The 22,554-nt window shown below is 44.3% G+C and overlaps 2 protein-coding genes across 3 annotated transcripts in view; both read right to left on the bottom strand.

Moving 5' to 3' along the window:
- Positions 1–22,554, bottom strand: part of LOC124073168 (major centromere autoantigen B-like) — a 73,707-nt gene that overhangs the window by 42,531 nt on the left and 8,622 nt on the right. For both annotated transcript variants that reach the window (XM_046415207.1, XM_046415197.1), the window contains exons 2-3: positions 14,395–14,537; positions 9,010–9,086 (exon numbers count right to left, since the gene is read on the bottom strand). The gene's annotated coding sequence lies outside the window, so the exon portion shown is untranslated. The remainder of the gene's footprint in view (positions 1–9,009; positions 9,087–14,394; positions 14,538–22,554) is intronic.
- LOC124073156 lies at positions 17,538–20,016 on the bottom strand. The gene has a single exon (XM_046415170.1). It carries the CDS (start codon positions 20,014–20,016, stop codon positions 17,659–17,661), a length of 2,358 nt encoding a protein of 785 aa, XP_046271126.1. The 3' UTR covers positions 17,538–17,658.

Here is a 22,554-nt window from a genome sequence, read left to right as displayed (position 1 = left end):
AACATCATTCAGCGCAGAAGCTAATAGTTCCCAGAGCTGATGAAGTCATGAGGCCTTGGGAGGGAGAGATAGCGAGCGGGAGGGGCAGTAATAATGGCAAAGCAAAGACAGGTTGACAAAAAAAATGAGAATGAGCCCTCAGTTAAAGGAACTGCAGCAGCTTGCTATTTATAGCACATACATCTACCTGACAATCAAATCATTGTGTGTCACAATCAAAGAAGACAAGAAAAAATGCGAAAGGCTAAGGAGATGTTGTTGTTTATTTACCTTTAATCAAACTGAACAGACAGGTAGGTAGCAGGAATTTAGTAGGTAAAGCATGAGTTGTTCTAAAGTTTTCTTTCTCATCATTCATCTCTTGAGAAGACATTACGTGCACTACAATGGCTGACTTTGCATTGACTCACTTTAAAAGCAGCTTTCTTAATCCGGTTTCAAAAACTCTGAAGTGAAGAACACTGGTTGAAACCAGACGGGTGCTGTTTGACATCATCCTTCTAATGGCACCCATCACGTGTTTGTGCAGCGTCACCGCCCTACACCCTTCGCACTCAACAAGTGAATCAGCAACGCTCTCAGCAAACCCATCCATCCATTTTCTTTACCACTTATCCGTCAGCATCTCGGGGGAGCTGGAGCCTATCCCAGCTGACTACAGGCGAGAGGCGGGGTACACCCTGGACTGGTCGCCAATCAATCGCAGGGCCGACACATAAAGACAGGCAACCATACACTCACACCAAGGCAATGTAGAGTAGCCAATTAACCTAATGTGCATGTTTTTGGGACTATGGGAGGAAGCCGGAGTACCCGGAGAAAACCCACGCAGGCACAGGAAGAACATGCACACTCGACACAGAAGGGCCCAGACCGGGATTCGAACCTGGGACCCTCTAAATGAAACACTTTCCCCTCGACCCGAACTTGTGTGCTTTTGTAGTTCAGGTTTATATGCAACAAACAATCAATGAATCAACTGTGCAAACATTATCTGTTATCTGCAGACTAGCCCAAGAACTTAAGTGTATATTTGAGTGTGGTTGTGTGTGTTTATTTGACAGCTCAAATCTAACTGATTTCCTCTGGTTATTTGTTATTTTGTCATTTCCCACAGTGTTGTCCCTGTTCTTCTGGTTTCTTTACAATTACAATATGATAGGTTATAATAATGTCATAATCATAAACGCAACATTTTCACTTCAGACATGCCTCATTTGTCTGCCCTGCTCCGAGCAGATCCTGGGCGGCTAACATCCACCGATGTCTCTCTGTCGACTTTGCAAATATGCTCTGCAATTGGCCTCATTTGCAAGTACACCTTTAAGAGGTCAATTAAAGTGTGTATCCACAGGGAGCACAAAAGTATCTCTGCACCTGGGCTGCCCACCCTGTGCAGTATTCTTCATGCTAGCTGGGTTAAATGACGCAAAGAGATCCGCTCTAAAATAGACTGCCATTAGTCTCTTTTCAGGTGGATATTGCAAAAATGGCAAAAGCTGTTATTTCTCCATCTGTTTATCCGGGTGAAGTGCATCATGCTTTGGTGCGCAGCGGCGAGGAACTGCCAAATTGCGGCCAACATAAAAAGGTGGTGGAAAGGGTAATAATGAAGCACTTAAAGCTGTTCTCCGCGCTCACTGGCTGGCAGACATCTTTGTGCTGTTGATGGAAGTGCTACTAAAAGGTGACACCTCACTGTGATTCACAGCAACAGAGATTTTCTGAAACGCCAGGCTGCTGTCTGCCTGGAACAAACAGGCACATCAGGAGAGAAACGCAACACAGCAAGTACAGAGATCTCCCGCTACAATCATCAGGAAGTCTCTATAAAGAAAAGTAACACTGTCAAACTGGAACAAGGACAACGGTTCTCGGTAAAAAAAAAAAAAAAAAGTCTTCACACAATGTATGAAGCAGCTAACATTAAGGCAGTGCAGTTCCAAAATGTTTCATCTTCTCAGAGCGCTCCATAAGCCCAAAAAAAAAAAAAAAGCATAATGTTTGCATATTTGCTCTTTTCTTGTTGGGTACTAAGACGGGGAGAAAAGGTGCCCTATTCATTATTTATGAATATTGCTTTTCACTGTGTCAGCTCACTGCTTCAGTATTGATCACTAAAGCAAAGACTCACTGCACCATAGCAGAGGGTTTCAGAGGAAGACATAACGGCACAAGGCTTACAAGCACAAGCTATAGGGAGTATCAAACACCAGTGTGACAGCTATAAATAAAAAAAAAAGGACATGACTTTTAACTGTATTCTTTTTTCTTTTTGTCGTATGAAAGAAAAAATAATACATAAATTCTACTTTCTCCAGTGTGCCCAACACAGCTACCATTCGGCACTGGAAAAAAAAAAGCTTTGCTGATCAATACTGTGCTTTATAATGATCTCAGATGTTTCTTGAGAAGAAATGGGCACTGGACAAAGCTTTTACAAGAGAGGTTACGAGACGTGGAACATGTCAATTTAACGCTGTCGCCACTGCCATTTCCATGTCACAATTTCACAGACTGTCTCTATGAAGTGGATTAACATTCAACAAAAATGTCACTATATGTTTTCAGGGTATAAGGATGAGCTTTTATCGTGCTAGCAAGCAGATAGTTGAAAATTAAGAGCCATATAATAGGTTCAGATGTGCAACATAATTTTTATGCCAAACAAACTGAAGCTTGAAGGGCAGTGCAGCCGTTTATGCTCACACATAACACACAGATGGTAACTGTACTCATCTCACCACAAATGATCAAAGCTCAAAAAAAAAAAAAACAACAACAACAACCAAAGAAAAAAAACAAACTGCGTCACTGTTTTCCATTGTCGACTGAGATGTGGCATCATTACACCACACGCTGATCCCTTAATGCTGAAGACTAACCTCCGTTACTAAGATCACCACAAGTGTAACCTTTAATTAGCCTTCTCTCTTGTACTTCATGCTGAGAAAGAGAAATGTCAACAAAGAGTATTTTGTTTCTGTATTTAGGATTTTTTTCAACTGCATATTTACTAAAACAAAAAAAAGGAATTCGAGAGGCATTAAATAATGTGTCTCAGGGTGTCAGAGGTCCATTTAACACTCACAGAGAGTCCATTGTTGGAAAGAAATTTGACAGAACACAGGATCAATCTATCACAGCGGGAGAAAAGGAAGGTAATATGAAGCCTCAAGCAGCCCTTAAAGATTTAACACGGTTCACTGTAGGTCTGACAGGAACAGGTTTTCAATTAGAAACTAAGAACGCAAAGACAGGAGGATACAAAGATGAAGTCTACTGCCACCCAACGTTTGTTTTTTTTAAATATCCTCATCTGACAAACTATTCTCTGTTGTTGTTCTTATGCATTAAAAAGAAGCTTTCAAATACTACTCTTCATCAAGCTAGTGATGAACTGAAATCTAATTCAAGCAGCACTTTTGTCCTTGCAGTTTTCCACATGCAAACACTTTGTGAGCGGAAATATGTTACTTAAGACTAATGTACCTTTTCAACAGTCATCCAAAAGCGTATGGTATGGCTGTAAGTTACATTCTCGCCACTCAGGTTGAAATTTTGAACCAATTACGCCTTTTTTCCCCCCAATCTCTCGATACCTACTCTAATACCTAAATCCTTGATATGGGCTGATGCAGAACACTAATAATGATACCAGTGCACTTCTTTATCAATTTAGAAAGGGCATGCCAGGCTATATATATATTTTTTTAATTTATTAACAACCTACACAAAGTTCTGCTCACTGAACTGAACACATGCCAACACATTTGTCATAATCTTAAAACCCAGAGGTGTGGGACTCGAGTCAGACTCATGTTAGAAATTTGATGACTCCAGACAAAATCAAGAAGGATTTGGAACTTGACTCAGGCTTAAACACCAGTGATTTGTGACTTCACTTGGACTTTAGTCTTCTTGAAAATACTAGATACCTTCCCTCAAGCCCAAAGATTAAGGTTAGTGTGCTTTGAATCAATTATTTACCTTCCATTTTCTGAATCAACTAACAGTAACACCATGGAGCCGAAATGAACACCTGCCAAGTGCCAAATGCAGGTGGATTTTCTGTTTGTTGAGTTGATGTCAGAACACTATCCACCACACTGTGGGCTAAATGTTTGCTGCCTGTCTGTGTCAGACACACACACACATAAACGCACATACACACAAATACACAAGGACGTCATTGTGCTTTCAGATATGCCCTGTAAAGTTTAAATCTAAAAAGCTTTGTATGGCAAAGTGTATGGGCACCAACATGGACTTCAAGGTGCATTCAAGTGCAATTTTAAACAAACCTCCTCTCAGTATGCAAAATGTGCGGGGGGGGGGGTGCAACAACTACCAATTTTGTCAGACATCTGAAGTTGCACAAAGAATGGTAAGTCCGCTAATAAGTAAGTACGCTATGTGACTTGTTAAGGACTCGAAACTCAAAACTCAGGGACTGAGTTGTAACTTGTATAGTCGTCACTTGGAACTTGACTCAGGACTTCTCTGTCTTGACTTGGTACTTGCGTGCAAAAACGTAAGACTAACATCACTTCATATCATTGCAGTCCTGGGTTGAAAATCTGACTGGAGATCTGTTTTTATAGCTCGTTGTAAACATGTAGTATAGAAGTATATGTATAGTAGAATACTTAAGTAGTTTTGAGAATCATACTATCTATATGGAAATAAATTGATTACTGACAACTTTAAAATAAAAAAAAATCTATATTTGATGTCCATTTGAATAAGTCAATATTTTATTAGCTCTTTTTCTTGGCAGCATAAAAGTAGATTTATTCATACATCTAAAGAATGTGCAAACAAAACTGAATGATGTCAAAGCAATGTATTCATTTAAAAGTCAGTATATCCATACATATATTTATATAGCTTTTTTTTCTTCTTGTAAATACTTTATTCTTCATTTTTTTATTATTATTATTGTTATTTTGTATTTTGTATGGTGCACAGGAGAGAGAAAATCCGGAGTCAAATTCCTTGTATGGTCACACGTACTTGGCAAATAAAGCTGATTCTGATTCCTTCCTCTTTTTCTGCAAAACAGAAAAGGCTTACCCGCCTCCCTGATTTAACATTTTAAAGTCATGATCCACTTTGCCGTATCAAGTTAATTGTGCTGTGCCTGCTGTTGGCAGTTTGAGTAAATCTATAGCATGCTCATCATTCAGAGGACTGGCAAGGCTACTAATGAGACATTCAGGTTAGCAGTTGTAGCAATGTCTAATGGATGAAGCCTAGTCTATAAAGTCTATAAACTCCCCAAACAAAACAACACAATCATTAACGGCATCAGAACTTCTCCAGGGTAAATTGTTCCCCTAATCTGTAGTTTGAGTAACGAGCAACACGTTCTGACAAAGCAAGAAGATTTGGACTTGATCAAGTGGCAAATATGATAATTAACACGGCTTTATTAATTGCTCCAGAATAATTAGTGTTCAGTACATTTAAGTGGGCTTGCAAACTTTGTCCTCAATTATCCCGAAACTCCCACATTTTGACACAGTCGGAATAAACGCACTGATTAAGGCAGATGGTATATCAAAGTGTGCAACCCTCTCTGTTTGGTTAAGGTCATACGAAGGCCATGTATCCAGATCCTGTTTAAAAATTAGACATTAAAACAATGACTCAAAATTGTGTATCATTGAAACAACAGTAACAAAAACAAATCCTCAACACGATCACAAAGGGAGCTGTATGGACAAAAGTATTGGGACACCTGACCATTACACCAACAGGGGCTCGAACAACATTCCATTCTAAATGCATAGACAGCCTTGCAGCTATAAAAGCTTCCACTCTTCTGGGAAGGCTTTTCATGAGATTTTGGAGTGTTTCTGTGGGATTTTTTTGCCTGTTCATGCAGCAGAGCATTTGTGAGATCAGGCACTGATGTTGGACCTAAAGGCCTGGCTCAAAATCTGTGTTCCAGTTCATCCCAAAGGTGTTTGATGGAGTTGAGGTCAGGGCTCTCTGTGGGCCAGTCAAGTTCCTCCACACCAAACTCATCCAACCATGTCTTTATGGACTTTGCTTTGCGCAGTGGAGCACAGCTGGAACAGAAAAGGGCCTTACCCAAACTATTGCCACAAAGTTGGAAGCATAACATTGTCCAAAATGTCTTGGTATGATGAAGCATCAAGATTTCGCTTGATCACTGAACTTGTGGACAGACCATTTCCTCTGAGTAGGCTGCACTCTAGTGGCCAAAGACTGAAAACTCATGCATGACTGCAGCTGCAATCAGTCAGTGAAGAGAAGGCACATTTGTTTTGCCAGAAAGATTGTCACAAGTTAAAACAAAGCTGTGATGAGGAGGTATCTATTGCTCCACAATTAATGTATGGTAATAATATATACACAATGTCACAATATTAGACAGCCAGAGGACAGAACTCACATCATCACTCATGTAAAGCTTCCTGCCTCCCCAACAGCGGGACAGAGTTATATTTCCTGTTTTCAACAGGATGTGTTGGTGTTAACCACAACCCTCAAAAAATGACAGAGAACACCCATCTGTTACAATGCAACACAGAGCAGACTCAAAGTGAAAAAAAAGAAAAGCTGATTTCATTACAGATTCCCTGCCCAATATCCCTAATACAGCAGTGAACTATAAAGTGCAGCCACAAGAACTATTACCAACCATCTTCACATTACAAAGCTGACATTTTTAAAGGTCTTTAGTAAAAGTGCAGTGAAAGTCTGCGCATGACTGGTTACCCACATAAAGTCCTGAAGCAAGCCTTCTTACTGCCACTTCTGACCCATTATGCTCACAGTGAGAGTAACATGTTCTTCTTTCATGTGTATAATTCTGACCATTTGTTGCAACACCTGTAAAATGACAGTGTAGTAAAAGTTGTTTAAACTTCCTGGCCTTCTGGATTGTGTATCAGCAGTGTCTGTATGGTCTTCCCCTGAGCAGGAAAAAGGCTGTTCTGAATTATTTACAGAGAATGAGTGGGCGAGAGGTGTGGGACTGATTAGGGAGTGACACAGAGGATGGCTAAATCTCAGTGCCATCCAACAGTCTGCTTAGGAAGCAGCTTCACATTTTAAAGAACCTTTTCAGGAAATGACTGCAGTGCACTTCTATCCTAAACTGATTCTGGAGCACGCAGTCACTTTTCACTAGAATTCACTTATCTTCTGTTCCTCAATGTTGAAGCAAAATCTTTTTCCAGTGAATGCAACAAGCAGAAACATGCACAGCTCAATGATTGAGAAAAATATCACAAGTGACTTGAAAATTAAACATTTGTCATTTCTGTCTCTTGTTTGCAACAAATTTATCATTCATAGCATTCAAGCCTTGAGCACAAGGAGACACCAGTAGGATACCAATAGGGAAGTTGAACTTGGATGAAAATTCAATCCCCAACAATCATTTTGAATTATTCAAACTCCATATCAAATTTCCGTTATCTGCTTCCTGAGACCAGGGTAACAGTTTTAAAGGGAGGACAATTTTAACATTTTAACATTTGAGAGCAACTCCACAGTTTAAAAATGCAGCAGTGAGCCAAGCAAGGCACTGCTATGCACTATCACTTTACCTTTAATTCACCGGCGCGTGCCTAGAATGAATTATTCAAGATTTGCACCACACTCATGGCTTTAAGGAGGAGTCCCAGTTACAACAACGAGCACTGAATATACCATTAACACATTAACTGTGTGCCTTTGGCCCCACTGTCACTGTTGATAATCGTGCATGAACCCCAAGGTACACGACGATGAATATTTCTGAAATTTTACTTTTCTAAAATGGTTTACTATGGTTTATATCTGACAGACAAAAGGGTAATTAAATAAGTTTGGCAATATACTCTACAAGGTTTCAAAATCTTTAAATAACCGTCATGTGAATATGAACAATAGAAAACTATAAACCAACAAAAGCTATTTTTGCAGCTCTCTGCCAACACACACACACACTTCCATGAATGACCAGCACACACATAGGATGCCTCTGAGTGAATTCACCTCCTGTTTGTTCATAACAACTCCAACAACTTCCACTGTGTCTCGTGTGCAAGTGTGAAAGGTCTGCATCCTGCCTGAGACGCTGACAATGAAACACAGGGAGGGGTCTTCCGTACATCCACTGGAGCAATCATTTTCTTGTCCTCCTTGACCTACATGGCACCTTTTCCCCCACTCCATTAGATGACATAGGGCTTACACATCCACACTAAGGGAGCTAAAGTAGAGCGTGCACTCTGATGAGTAACATCAGACATTTTAGGTTTTTGTGGCAGGAATGGTTTCACTTTCCATCATAAAATAAAAAGCCAGTATTTAAAAACAATGTCAAAAGGTTAAAGGAAAGGAAAAATAGGCAAAGCTTAATAACACTGCAGTTGAGATATCAAGGTTACGTGACATGCATTTCGCTGAAACAATAAGTCAACCTTTCATGTGGCAGACAATCCGCAAATAACTGGAAGATCAAACATGTAACTGATTTCCTTTTTTCTCGCTTGTATTACTGCAAACTTCCTCAGATGTTCTTTCTATTTTAATATTATCATATCATTTGCTAATGTTAGGATTACTTTCTGTGAAGCACTTCATAATTCTGCAGTTTGGTATGTGATCAGCACTTCAGCTTTCCAATAGCTTGAGAACTTAGTTCACTATTTTATTTTCTAAAAACAAAACTTGTGAGCAAACCACTGCACACAGAAGACAAAAATGACTGCAGGAGTCCAATGATTAGATATGTTACACCGCAGCCATCTGGTGTATATTTTGATCCCATCCTTTTCCAGTTCCGATACACTGGGGAGCAAATGAGACAGCGCCTTTTGTCATCTACAAAACACACATGTGCAGTCTCACCCATTCAAAACATCCACAAATATCGCTATTGCTGTGTGTAAGCCTAAGCGATAAGCACTGGACTGAGCATAAGTTACATACATACAAGCACTTCTTGACCTCTGAGAAGTTCATGCAGCTGCAGGGTTTACTTACAGTTATCTCTGTCTGACTTTGCACAGGCCACAATTGGTCTTCTCCACTCCAGCTCCCACACTAAGGGCCGATTCTTTCTGTGGACAAAGAGAGAAAAAGAGCTGTCAGTATAGCAATCTCAGAGGTCATCAAAAGAGTTAACATGCCATGAGGCTGTCTGGAATATGATAGGAGAAGGTGGGGATGGGGGGGCCAAGGATGCTGGGATTTCGCCATTAATTCTCCGAAATCCAGACAGAACACCCCAGCAGGTTTGCCAAAATAAACTATGACAGAACAATTGAACAACCTGGCACGACATGCAACACCTGCATCAGCGTGTAAGTGTGAGTCACCACCACACATGCGTCAGTTCTTCCTCTGGCTTTTCTGGTGGGAAGTGAACCAGGGGCAGCTGGTGGTGAACCAATGCACACCTTTGCTTGTTAAAATCAAAATGAAATTCTCTTGTGAGACATTATTGCATTATTTCAGCTCTTATACAATTGCTATTACTCTATTCTTATTTTACACAAAATTAATTATTTATTCTATATTTATATGACGATATACCTGTCAGGAATTGGGATATCCCGATCAAGTTTTTTGGTCCCAAACTATGTATCTTAAAATTGGGTATCTGCCAATTCCAAGTACAATTCAAAAACATATTTACCTAACTGTTGATTAAAATACGTATCTGACACAGCTGTGACCAACTAAATCTCACAGACTTTATTTTCCACAAGCTTCTTCATTCAAATACTGATGCTGAGGGCGTGATCCACTATTATTATTACATTCATAAGCTTAAGTTATTTGATATCAATGTAATCTTGACTAGGAGAAGGCAATTCCCAAAACTGATCCACTAGAGAGAAGACGTTATAACTTTGGTGGAGTTTTTGGTAAATACAGAAAGACTCAGTCCACTTGCAACTGTACAGTGGTGTTACAGAGTGGGTGCAACGTTTCCATCTTTCACAACTTCAGCTGAGGTGACGGCAAACAACCAAACCGTCAAAAACCCAAAGCAAAGAGTCATACTGTAACCTCAGCAGTCCCTGTCTTATCCAGGGATTGTAATCATGACACAGAACTGCGTATGAAGTCACTTCAGTAACACAACAAGCGCTCAGATCATAGGTAGGACTGGGAACAGCTAACAACTGTGGCCCTTCAGCCAGTTAACTTTGCTGTACTGAAACTGCACACATCAAATTACAAGGTCAACATTGTAAGGGATACTGAAAACAACACCAACGTGTTAACTACTTACATTTTATCTTGTGAATGTAGTTATGACTAAATTAGAGTCCAGTTAAAAAACACACAAAGGGTATAATGATACCGTTTTTTAACAAAATTAAATGTCATTTCAGTAGTTCAACATTAAGCCAGAAACATCAGTCACCTCTGTATATCATCATGAAAGAGTCAGTTTATACTGACTGAGTTACTAGAAACCTCAGAGACCCCGTGATACTTCTAACCCAATCCATATGTTCATCTGTGGAAATTCTCAACGTCAAATTAACACTGCAAAAACTGGCCAACAATGAATAGATTATTTCTCTACCCTATGGTGTATAAAAGGTCATATAAAAGGTCAAAACAAAGATAAAGGTGTTCTAATACGAGAAACTGAGCTGCTGGTTTTGAGCAGCTGCCTACAAATATAATTAGGTCAACTTGACTTCCCAGCAGTGCCAAGGAGCTGGCCTGCATAAAGAGAATAAGATTTCTAAGTTGACGTAAACAAAATTGGATATGGACATCAAGTTCTGGGAAATGAGCAGATGCCCAGACAGGCTATCCAGCTGTTTGACATTTTATAACCGTGAGACAGAAAGATGGTCAACAAACTGAAAGCCTCACAATTCCGGATTCTTATATGGTGCAGAACTGAAGCTGCAAAGAAGCACTTTGTTCATTGTGTAATGACGTTGTATGAAGCAACTCGTGGATGTTTCCAGATGTGGTGAGAGGTGAGTGATTGCCTGTGACAAGATCATTTTTAGACAAAACCTCAAAAAAGGCGAATTCAATGAGAGACCATGAAGCATAGTTATGAATAAAACGAGATAACAATTAAATATTTTCACGCTCTGTTTCATGTTCTACTAGCGTGCTATGAAACAATGATCATCCAACTGTATAAATATTCAATATGTTTTTGAGACACTGAAATAACATGTGTAGCCTTTTAAATTCAGCCCATCTCATTTTTCACAAGCCACTTGATCCAAATAATTAAGCTCCTGATTCAAAACTTTAACTTCACCAATTAGGTTCGGCTCTGGAAGAAAGCACCAGCTCATTAATGCATCGTCCACTCAGCACAAATCACCTTGAGTTCATAGCTCATGGGTAAAATATAAAAACAGGAGGGGGAAAAAAAAAAGGCAAAAGAAGATGTGAAACACAATTTTACTCTGCTGGCTGGTAATGGCAAATAATGCTTCCAAATGGATAGGAAAATTAGTGCCAAGCCACACTGAGAACTAAGTATACACTTCCTTGTGATATAAGGGCCTATAAACTGGTGAGTTCCGTCTCTAAAAACCTTCTCCTTAATACAGGAAGGTCTGCTGCTTCTGCCCGATTTGCAAGCTATACGTAAGCCAACTCCTGTGTTCAGACACAAAATGAAAAAGCTACCTTTTAACTCCTTTATCGGCTGGGGGGGGGGGGATGACCCAGAACCTTCTAGGAAAAGTTCTGAATGATTCCCAGAGGCCTTCGCGTGAGGCAGGCAGGCAGGCACAGAGGTCATGGATGCTTGCAACCTCAGTCTGGTCAGCTGTGTCTGGACTTGCCAAATAAAATGAGACCACATGGAGGAATGCAATGTCGTGTTTCCTGGCCTCAGTTTAGTTTGAGTAACTCCGGTCAAAATATGAGAGAAGCACTGTGTTATGCAACTGTCTTCAGTGAACACTGCACTTATGCGTGTATTCATTTCGAAGACACAGCACTGATGTACCTCTCTTACGGGCATGTGAGGTCATGATTCAATTTTCACTGGAGAATATTCCGAAGGGTGTACCATGAAATGTAAAAAGAGATCACAAACAGCCTGTTAACATTACTTCTGAAAGGCATAACTGAACGTTGAATATTTTTGGCTCATCCAATTTTAGGTCATGCAATAGTTTCCACTGCAAATGTTAAACATATTTCATATTGTAGAGTATTATACTGCTATTCAGACACAATCAAACAACCGTGAGAGGTGTTGAGGTTGGTGCTTTCTCTCACACAACAGTGTAGGACAAACTAATGAAAAAAAAGCCTTGTGTAGTTTAGACTCTGACTGTTTTGGTTTCTAGTTCTGTGGTCCACAAGAGAGCTTGAATCAGGATATTCTCTTGATGAATTAAAAAACAAAGTGGGGTAAGAATTATGTATTTGTGAAAAGCAAGTAGGGAAGAATTTTTTTTTTTAAGAGAAAAACTCAAGAGCCACAGGTGAATCATCAAATTAGCAACAATCACTTTATCAACTGCTCATACGGCAATTCATGACTTCCTTTCAATATCAATACTGAAACGGGTCCAACGCTACTAAACCGCCTGGGTGCCGTCTGCAGCAGCTGCAAACTAGCCCAACAGTTCAGAGAGACAGAATGAAAGACACTTTATAAATCACTGCTGGAATGTAGCCTCATTTCCTCTCTGACCCCACCTTCTCAACAACTACTTCTTCCAATTCCAGGAGCTTTCTTCACTACGCAATTGAGAACTGACCATCACAATCATGACACAATTTGCAGCTGTGAGTCTCAGCAGAAACAACTTCCCCACAGCAAACTGGCTCACATTTCAGCCATGCAGAGCAAGACAAAACAGGAACTAATGTGAGGAGGTATGATTAATGAAAGGGTAAGATCATACATGTTTGACTCAGGATAATGATGATTTAGAGTTGCCTAATGTTATTGGGGGGGGGGGGACTTCAAGCTTTTGCTTTCTCATCTGCTTAAGGTTTCTATTACAATTTTGTGTGGCAGGCCCAGTTGCCCAGTTTTGAACCTCCCAACCTGCCTCTGTGCTGCAAAGACACATACTCATTATTCGTCGTGAATTTTCATATTCCTATTCCTATTTTGCCTACAATTGGTGCAACAATTAGAGCTTATTATTAGAGGTTGCCCTAAACTTAATCTACAATCATTCACGATTTTCTCTAAACAACAGCAGTAGGTACTTTTTTAAAGTGAATACTGATGGTTAACTTGGCAAGATTTACTTGGCACCTAATTACACTATTAAGTGCATAATAGTCTTTTTTTTTTTTTTTTAACTACAAGAGTATGTACGACATAAATCTACAGATAGGCAAAGATGTTCTTGGAGAGCAGAGTAAGAGGTGTTTCATCCCAGAGGAAATCATGAGGAACCTGAACAGCAAGGTGCTGCTACCATGGAAACAATGATAAGCCAACAGATGCCATGACTATGAGCATTTGTAAAGCACTTTAAGTACATCTTAAAGCTGCTTTGTGGTGTCCATTACATTTGTGGCAGTTACATACAGTATGGGGTTTTATTTGCTCAAATCCGCCAATGAGAATTGGCCAAAATACAATATTACAACTTATATCACAGCAAATAAAATAACTGAAACGTAATGTTTTTTAATCTTTTTTTTTTTAAGTAAGTTTAAAGTGTACTTCTACGTCATCAACTTGTAAAAGAGTAGTGTCACACTCATTATTACATTAAATTAGCCTTTACATAGCTACCAACAAAGGGGTGATGAATCAAACTGAATTACTCTTAAGCCAACAACCCACACCCGTACAGTAGCTTTGTAACTGCCTGTTGATTATTCAGAGAGGTAAGGTGAGACAAGATCCAGTCAATCACTCAACCTAGATAGAGTACAATATATTAGGCTAACTTTTAAGACAAGTAGTTGATATTTGGGAAAAATAAGCGCAAAAGGTCCTAAGAAGGATCTCTGATGCAGAGCCATTATGTGTCTTAATGTGGCACAATCTGTGAAACGATAAAAGCTGCCAAACCGCCAAAATTCAGAAATTATCAGAGAATGACATCGGTCCCAAATATCTTGATTCATATGATAACAATAATGATGCTGTAGTTGAAAATTACACATTAAAAAGTTAAAGCATCCGCACAGAAACGTAAAAGAAACGTATGCAACACACTATAACACTCCTGCTAAGAAAACACCAACGAGTTACTCACTCCTTTTTCAAGTTCCAAGGGTAGATACAAATGCTGCAAGGCGACAATACAACTCAAGTGTACATTTAATCCTGGGGCTCACCAGAACAACGGAAACTGCAGCAAGAGTTATTAGAGGGGAAAGAACACTAGAAATATCAGCAGAGGAGCAGCAGAAAGAGTCTCGTACAAGACACAGAAGGGGACAAACCTGTCAGTCGAGGCACTGCGCAGGGACTCTGGAAAAGCCTGCCGGTGCTTAGGGGTACAGCCTGTTATCTGCAGCTCTGCAGACCTTCCCTTTTGAAGTGATGCTGAGCCACGGACTGAGCCAGGGGCAGTGAGGGTGGAAGGCTGGAGAAAATGTAGAGAAAGCAACAAAGGTGAGAAAACAACTGTGGGTTACAAACGATACAGCAAAAGTAGAGAAATAATCAAAACACGCCTGTTGACATTCGTCGTGTAATGTCAAAAAATGCACCTGAGAGATCGTTTACACCAAGTCTGTTTGGAGCTAAGATTTCGAGGTCACGCAACACGTCACTGTTTTTTCTTGATTTTTAACGTGTTGTTTAGAGAGGCCGTCTTTCAGGGAGTGATGAAGAAAGCATATGGTGGCCATGTGTCGGAGTATGATTGGCTGCATCGGGAGGGACTGTACAAGAGATGCACTCACATGGCGAAAGTGAGGAAAGTGAACTGGCAGACTGTTTTGTCGGCTCCTTCTGTTCACTGAACTCTCCCTCAAGGATTATCCTCTCTAATAGATTTAAAGGCACTTTAACTGAGCTGCCAGCTGCCTGCGTCCTCTGCGGAAAGCCACCCAGGTCAGGTCTGAGGGAGGATATCCTACCATGACAATGTAACACATTCCTATCATGCCTCTAATTCTTTATCACAACAACACAACACAACACATTAATGAACTTTGACTTGAAGAGGAACGGGGTAAAATTCAATTTAATGAATAGAGAGTATAAATCAAATTAAAATAAATGTAGAAATGTGGTGTCTAAAGTGTCAAACCCCAAATACATCCATGCCTTTTGGGTGTATTCGTGTCACCTTGAAGCTGAGTTTGGTAAAGTTGGAAAAATGACCAGGAGTTTTGGCTGCACTTCCCTTTGGAAAAGCATGCACAGATAACAAAAGATGACTCGATACAAGCTGCGCCAATCGTAAGAGATGGTACACACTACCTATCTTTTACCCGTCACTAGTCTCCTATATGGGCAGGGCAGTGGGGCAAACCCCACGTGACACAGACAAAGGAAATGACTTGACAGTGAGTCGCCTCATTTCTGAACTGTCTTTGTTACAGGCCAGCAGCAGCCACAGAAACCAGAGCATTTGATTTATTGACTGCTGTTGGGACATTAAAGAGTTTTTCTTCAAATACATATAAAAAAAACCCTCTAAAATAAGTTAAATTTATAGCTATCAACCTGACTCAGACAAGATGCATTCTTGAGCTACAGCAAGTGTGACCCAACCTACTTTAATTTTGAGAAACAGTAAATAATTCATCCAGGGGAAAGAGCTTGTGGGCCAGAACCATGATCTACATAACTTTAAACTGAGACAACTTCTGGGTAGATGTTGGCAAACTATAGAACAATTTTCAGTTGGCAAAATGTATTGAATCCTCAAACAGACTAAGTGCAGGGTTTTAGACTTTCAGTTGAATGCTGAAACTGGGTATGATTAGAGGAAAATTCTACCATACCAAAAGGTGTACATTTATGGGACACATTATCATTTGTCCCAGTGCAATCACAATTTCTGGCCTCTGTAACAACATGAAGGACAGACACTGAAAAGTGTTTGTCAACTGCAGACACCCGTGTGGCATGGGAAAAGACATCAACACATAAACATATTTATGTCGTGACCTACAGAGAAAGCTACTAAACTATATGATTGTTCATCTACAAAGTAACTGCACCCACACAGAAAAATCTCTCAAACTCTAGTATTAAGTGAAGACACAATCACACAACAGTGATGCAAAGAGAGACATTTCTTATTTCTCAGGAATTGACAAAACTTATTTAGGTGGAAAACTTTAGGTTATTTGCATAACCCCGGTTCTCTGATTAATATGAGTGAGATGTCTCACTATGGGATGCACGCCTCGCTGCAGACCTCAGAAGCATCAATCTCATTACGCCAATCCTGATTGGCTGGTGAAACGTGTCCGTCCGCCCCAGGTAGTACCATCTACCTTAAATAGTTCATGCGGACGGCAACACGTTATTCAAGATAAGCACCTCTTCTCACTCGCCCAAGCAAGAAGGGTTGTCTGGTGAGACATCTCACTCATATTAATCAGAGAACCGGGGTTATGCAAATAACCTAAAGTTCTCTTTCATAATATTTCGCTCGATGTCTCACTATGGGATATGGTTGCTCCCGTATTGCCAGACAAGCTTATCAAGTGTCCACCAACCCACAGGGAAAATACTCTGTTCCAATCAGGACAACAAAACCGCTCGTGCCACGCACGGAGCAGAGACGTCCAACATATAGAAACGGACAAAAGTGAGAGGCGAGGACCAACTCGCCGCAGCACAGATGTCCTGAACAGAAACTCCCCTGAATAAGGCCCAGGATGCGGCCATGCCACGAGTCGAGTGCGCTCGCAGGCCCACAGGTGACTGCAAACCCTGACTCGTATAAGCCAAAGCAATCGCCTCCACCACCCAGTGGGACAGACGCTGCTTTGTGACAGGTTTCCCCTTATGAGGGTTAGCCCAGGAGACGAACAGCTGATCGCTCCTCCTGACACCCCTCGTCCTCTCCATGTATGTGCGCACTGCACGGACTGGACATAACGCATGCGACCGCTGCTCACCTGGTGGGGTAGCAAAAGCCACAAGGTCAATAGGAGAGCATGAGCCCACCACCTTAGGCACAAAAGCCGGGTTGGGCTTCAAAATCATCCTCACATCCCCAGGAAAGAGCTGGGTGCAAGAGGGATGCACCGAAAGCGCATGTATGTCACTAACCCGTTTAGCCGAAGCCAGAGCCAGCAATAACACTGTCTTGAGAGACACGTGTTTCAAGTCTGCCCCCTCCAGTGGCTCAAAGGGGGGGCCCTTAAGCCCCTCCAAAACCACAGCCAGATCCCATGGTGGTACCAGCGGTCTGGACACGGGGAGAAGCCTGCGCGCTCCCTTCATAAAACGGCAAACCAGCGGATGCTGGCTCGCTGTTTTCTTCCCAAACCCCACATGACAAGCGGCGATAGCCGCCAAGTACACTTTAACTGTGGAGAATGCTTTCCGTTTGTCAATCAGGTCCTGCAAGAATGACAAAATCACTCCTACCGGACACTGAAAAGGAATGTGGCCGTTTTTATGACACCACCCCTCAAACACTCTCCACTTACAGTCATACAGAGACCTAGTGGAGGAGGCTCGAGCACTTTGTATGGTGGAAATCACCCGCTGTGGAAGACCCACAGCTGACAGATTTAGCCACTCAGGGGCCAAGCCCACAGTGCCAGGCGTTCCGGGTGCGGGTGGAAAACAGTCCCTCCCCCCTGCGATAGCAGGTCCCTGCGCAGCGGGAGCTGCCAGGGCTGAGCGCACATCAACTGATATATCTCCGCTAGCCAGTGCATCGCAGGCCAATGCGGAGCTATCAAAATCAGCGCGTGGCCGTGCTCTCTCACTCTGGACAGAGTGGGTGGTATCAGGGCCAGGGGGGGGAATGCGTACAGACGCTCGTGCGGCCAGACGTGCGCTAGTGCGTCTACCCCGAGAGGAGCATCCGCGCTGCGCAGAGAGTAAAACAGCGCGCACTGCGCGTTGTCTCTCGACGCGAACAGATCCACCACGGCCCGACCGAAACGAGCCCATATCTGTTCCACAATATCCGGGTGTAGAGTCCACTCCCCGTATACTGGCGCGCCCCTGGACAACAGGTCCGCTCCCGTGTTCAGGACTCCCGGGACGTGCGTCGCTCTCAGCGAGAGGAGACGACCGCAGCTCCACAGGATCAGTCTGCGTGCCAGCATGTGTAACTGACGGGAGCGTAATCCCCCTTGACGGTTGATATACGCCACCGTCGTCGTATTGTCCGTTCTCACCAGGACATGATGACCCATAAGAGACGGAAGAAAATGTTTCAGGGAGAGGAACACCGCTGAAAGTTCCAGAAAATTTATGTGAGAGCGACGGAGGCTCACACTCCAGCGGCCCCTCACAGACCGACCCTCGTGAATGCCGCCCCAACCCGTCAGGCTGGCGTCCGTAGTGACCACCTTCCTGGACAGGACGGAACCCATAGGCACGCCGCGGGTCAGAAAGGACGGAGCTCGCCAGTGGCGCAGCGTCCTGGCGCACTCCGGTGTGATCAGCACTCTCCGTGCGCCATGACGCACGGGATCTAGCCCGCATGAGGCCACCCAAAGCTGGAATTCCCTCATGTGGAGCCGACCCAGATGGACTACGTGAATGGCAGACGCCATCAGCCCGAGTAACCGAAGACATAATCTGAACTGAACAGATTTGCCTGGATGAAAGAGCGCTAGACATGCCCTGAAAACTTTCACTCGGTCCGCCGAGAGGCGCGCTGTGAAAGTCACCGAGTCCAGAGATAAACCCAGAAAGATTATGCTCTGTGTCGGAGACAACACGCTCTTTTCCGAGTTTATAACAAAACCCAGATCGGACAGGTGTCGTATGAGAATACGCGTGTGCGTCCTGGCCTCCTGCTCCGACTGAGCTAGCAGCAGCCAGTCGTCCAGGTATGTGGCCAAGCGGATGCCCTGCCGTCTCAGCGGGGCTATCGCCGCTTCCGTGCACCGCACAAACACCCTGGGACTCAAAGACAGACCGAAAGGGAGCACGCGGTACTCGTAACAGATCCCCTGGAAAGCAAACCTCAGATACTTTCTGTGGGGAGGATAAATCGGGATGTGGAAATACGCGTCTTTCAGATCGACAGAAGTGAACCAATCGCTCTGACGCACAAGACGCAACAGGGATGCGTGCGTTAGCATCCTGAACTTGTATTTCCTGAGATGTCTGTTCAGAGCACGTAGATCCAGGATAGGGCGAATACCGCTCCCCCCCCGTTTGGGGACCAGAAAATACCTGGAGTAAAAACCGCTCTGACACTGTGCGGGAGGTACGACACAAATTGCTCCTTTGTTCAACAGTGAGACGATTTCCTCCTGTAAAACGCGAGCTGACTCTCCCTGAGCCTGGGAGTGTATTATACCGGCGAAGCGCGGGGGAACAGCGGCAAACTGCAGCCTGTATCCCCTCGAGATCGTCTTTAACACCCAGGATGGGGCTGCGAACGCGGCCCATCTCTCCCATTTGGAGGAGAGAGTGGATGCATATCGCAGCTTCTCCAGCATAAGAGGCTCCAGCCGCGGTGCGGTGGTGCCCTCTGCTGGAGGAACAGTGACATGGCTCCCGGGTGTCGCTGAACATTTCTGCCCGGGAGGACAGCGCAGCGGCGGGGCCGACACTTCCCCCGCCCCGGGGAAAGCCGTGGCTTCTCGCCGAGGCGGGACAGCGGGTGCCACCACCGCGCTGTTCATTTTGGGTTCGACATTTTGTTTTGTTTTTATTAGCTGCGCCCTCGGCACTCGGCCTGGATGCGGCAGCGGGACACATTTTATTTTCTCTGGGAAAAGATGTGTGATTGTGCGTGCTTGTGGACATGAGGGAACTGAACTTTCTGCCGTCAAATGTCCGTGTCTCCCGGATAACTCTGGCACGGTCCGTGGCAGCCGGGAGATGGGGGCGTGGTGGGCCCGGAGCACGCTGAAAAGCCGAACTGGCGGAGCTAGTGAACGAGGAACAGCTAGCTGCATCACCGGTGGAGAGAGAGGTGTATCAGGCCGCTCTCTTCTTTTTCCTGACCTGGTCGTGGGCAGCTCGCGCGGGCTGAGCCGGCGGAGCTGTGACCGGGGTTGCGGATTTCCTGGGCCAGCTGGTCCGACCGGGCGGGAGGGTCGGGGCGAGCTGAGGTTTCGGCTGCTTAGGGATTTTAAACTGCGAAACCTGGGAAGCAGCCTGCGCTAGACTTTTACGCTGCGCAGGTGGCGAGGGAGCTGGGGGTTTACGTGGGAGACAAAGCCGGAGAGCTTCATCCTCTTTCTTTTTGGCTTCACACCGCCGTTGCATGGAGTGCAACGCGGAACCAAAAATCCCCTCCGGGACAACGGGCATATCCAGGATGTCATCCTTCTCCCGGTCTGACAGGTTGGTGAGGTTAAGCCACCGTGCACGTTCCTGCAGAACCATAGTCCCCAGCGCCTTTCCCGTGGCCCGGACCGCGCAGCGTTGGACGCGGAGACACAAGTCAGTGATGACCGGGATCTCCTCCCACGCAGCTGGGTCCTGAGTTTGCCCAAAATCCTCGCATAACTCAGCCTGATAAGCCGTGAGCAGGGAGAGGACATTGAGCGCTCTGGTTGAAACCGCTACCGCCTTGTACGCCTTTTCAGTCAGGGCTGACTGAAAACGGTCGGACTTGGACGGCAGGCTGGGACTCCTGGAGGACAACGCCGACAGCTGAGGGTGAAGGTGCGCTGCGACGAGTGGCTCCATCGGAGGCATGCGGAGCAGACCCAGGCTCTCCATCGCCTCACAGTCGAGGGACGAGGCCCCGGGGATCGGGCTCCTACTGCTGTAAGGGCGGTCTCTCCATGAGCACGCGACCTCATCCAGCAGTTCTGGGAAGACGGGGACAAGTTGCTTTGTCGCGCTCTTGGCCAAGGGCAATTTCTTCCCTTCGTAGCGGGATCTGGAGGTCTCAGCTACGACAGCAGGCCAGGGGATGGACAGCCGGGCAGCAGCGCGTTTGCACACGTCGAGCATGTCCGAGCTGGGGAGGGGAGAAGCTGGTGTGCTGCTCTCATCTCTATCCCGAGAGGCGACGGAAGTCGCGGGCTTTGCAGCCCGAAACGGAGTCATGAAGATGTCGTCCTCGTCATCATCCTCTGATATGAGGGGCACTGAGTCGCCATCTTCATCGTCCCCATAGTCCAACAACAGGACGTCTTCCTCCTGCGGGGGGTCCGCTAGGTCGAGCTGGGAGCCCCAGCTGTCGCTAGCCTCAGAAGCCGCCGCCGCGACCTCCCTCTCCTTTCCGCCCTCGACGGCGGCGCCGTCGGAAGGGAGATAGGGGTCATGTCCAGACAAGCTAGCCTGGCGGGCTAGCCGTCTGCGGAGACTCTTAGTCGTGAACACCGCACAGTGTTGACACGAGCCGGGGACGTCGATAGCCAGCCGGGCATGTTCCAGCCCTAGGCAGCTCGAGCAGACCTGGTGTGGGTCCCTGCTCGATATCTTATTCCCACAGCGACAGGGACGGGCCTCAGAGTCTCCGTGTCCTCTGGTGTGAGGGGTTCTAGCCTCCATTCCTCACGAGCTGGTGTGCAGGCAGGGAGTAGAGGTGGGTAGCTGGTGTGCTACTCTGAAGAAAAAACCGAGGGAATAGCTGGTGTGCTAGCGCTCGGAAACTTGAACAGCCGTGGTGGGGCGTCCAGGACAGTGCTAACCAGACCGTGGTGGGGCGAGGAAAGCACAGAAGAGCGATCTGGTGTGACCGCCGAAGCAAATAAAATGTCCAAAGCTAGGTAGCGCCCGGCGACAGAGGCTAAATAAGATCCGTCTGTGGACAGTTAAGCTAGCTAGCCCAGGACACGAGATATGCTCCGAGTGAGAAGAGGTGTTTGAATAACGTGTTGCCGTCCGCATGAACTATTTAAGGTAGATGGTACTACCTGGGGCGGACGGACACGTTTCACCAGCCAATCAGGATTGGCGTAATGAGATTGATGCTTCTGAGGTCTGCAGCGAGGCGTGCATCCCATAGTGAGACATCGAGCGAAATATTATGAAAGAGAACCACTGATTAGTTGACTTATCAGCACTAATCGTAGTGTGCTGAAGTAATCAATTTCCTGTAGCATTTTGTAAAACATGATACGAGAGGCACAAAACAAAAAAATCTAGTCACATTTTTTTTGGTTCTTTAAAATCAATCCTACCAAGCCATAATGGAACTAGTCCAGATAAATCCTGTAACAGTTTGATTGTGTTAAACAGTTACAGAAGAAACAAGGGGACTGGGTCAACATGCCTGAACCAACAACCTCATGAATGTCTGTTTCACTTAACTTTAGGTCCATATTGCTCACATAATCCAGTGTGAACGGCAGAGAAATGAGACTCTAGTGTGAGTCTGGTTCACATATAATGTGAGAACCAAAAGGAATACTTGCAGTAACACAATAACAAATGTTTATAGACAATAAATGATTAAGAAGCTGTAGAAAACAACAAAGGGCATTACCAAAAAGTAGCATAAAACCAATAAAAACTTTGGTTTGGCGAAGCTGTAA

The sequence above is a fragment of the Scatophagus argus genome, chromosome 2 (assembly GCF_020382885.2).
Source record: "Scatophagus argus isolate fScaArg1 chromosome 2, fScaArg1.pri, whole genome shotgun sequence".
In the NCBI taxonomy this organism is placed as follows: Eukaryota; Metazoa; Chordata; class Actinopteri; family Scatophagidae; genus Scatophagus; species Scatophagus argus.
The sequence above is the reverse complement of the archived record's forward strand: the minus strand, read 5'-3'. Positions and strand labels throughout refer to the sequence as shown.

Excerpts from the sequence above, each read along its gene's own strand:
- LOC124073156 (XM_046415170.1), bottom strand. The coding sequence starts at position 20,016 with ATGCAGCTAGCTGTTCCTCGTTCACTAGCTCCGCCAGTTCGGCTTTTC.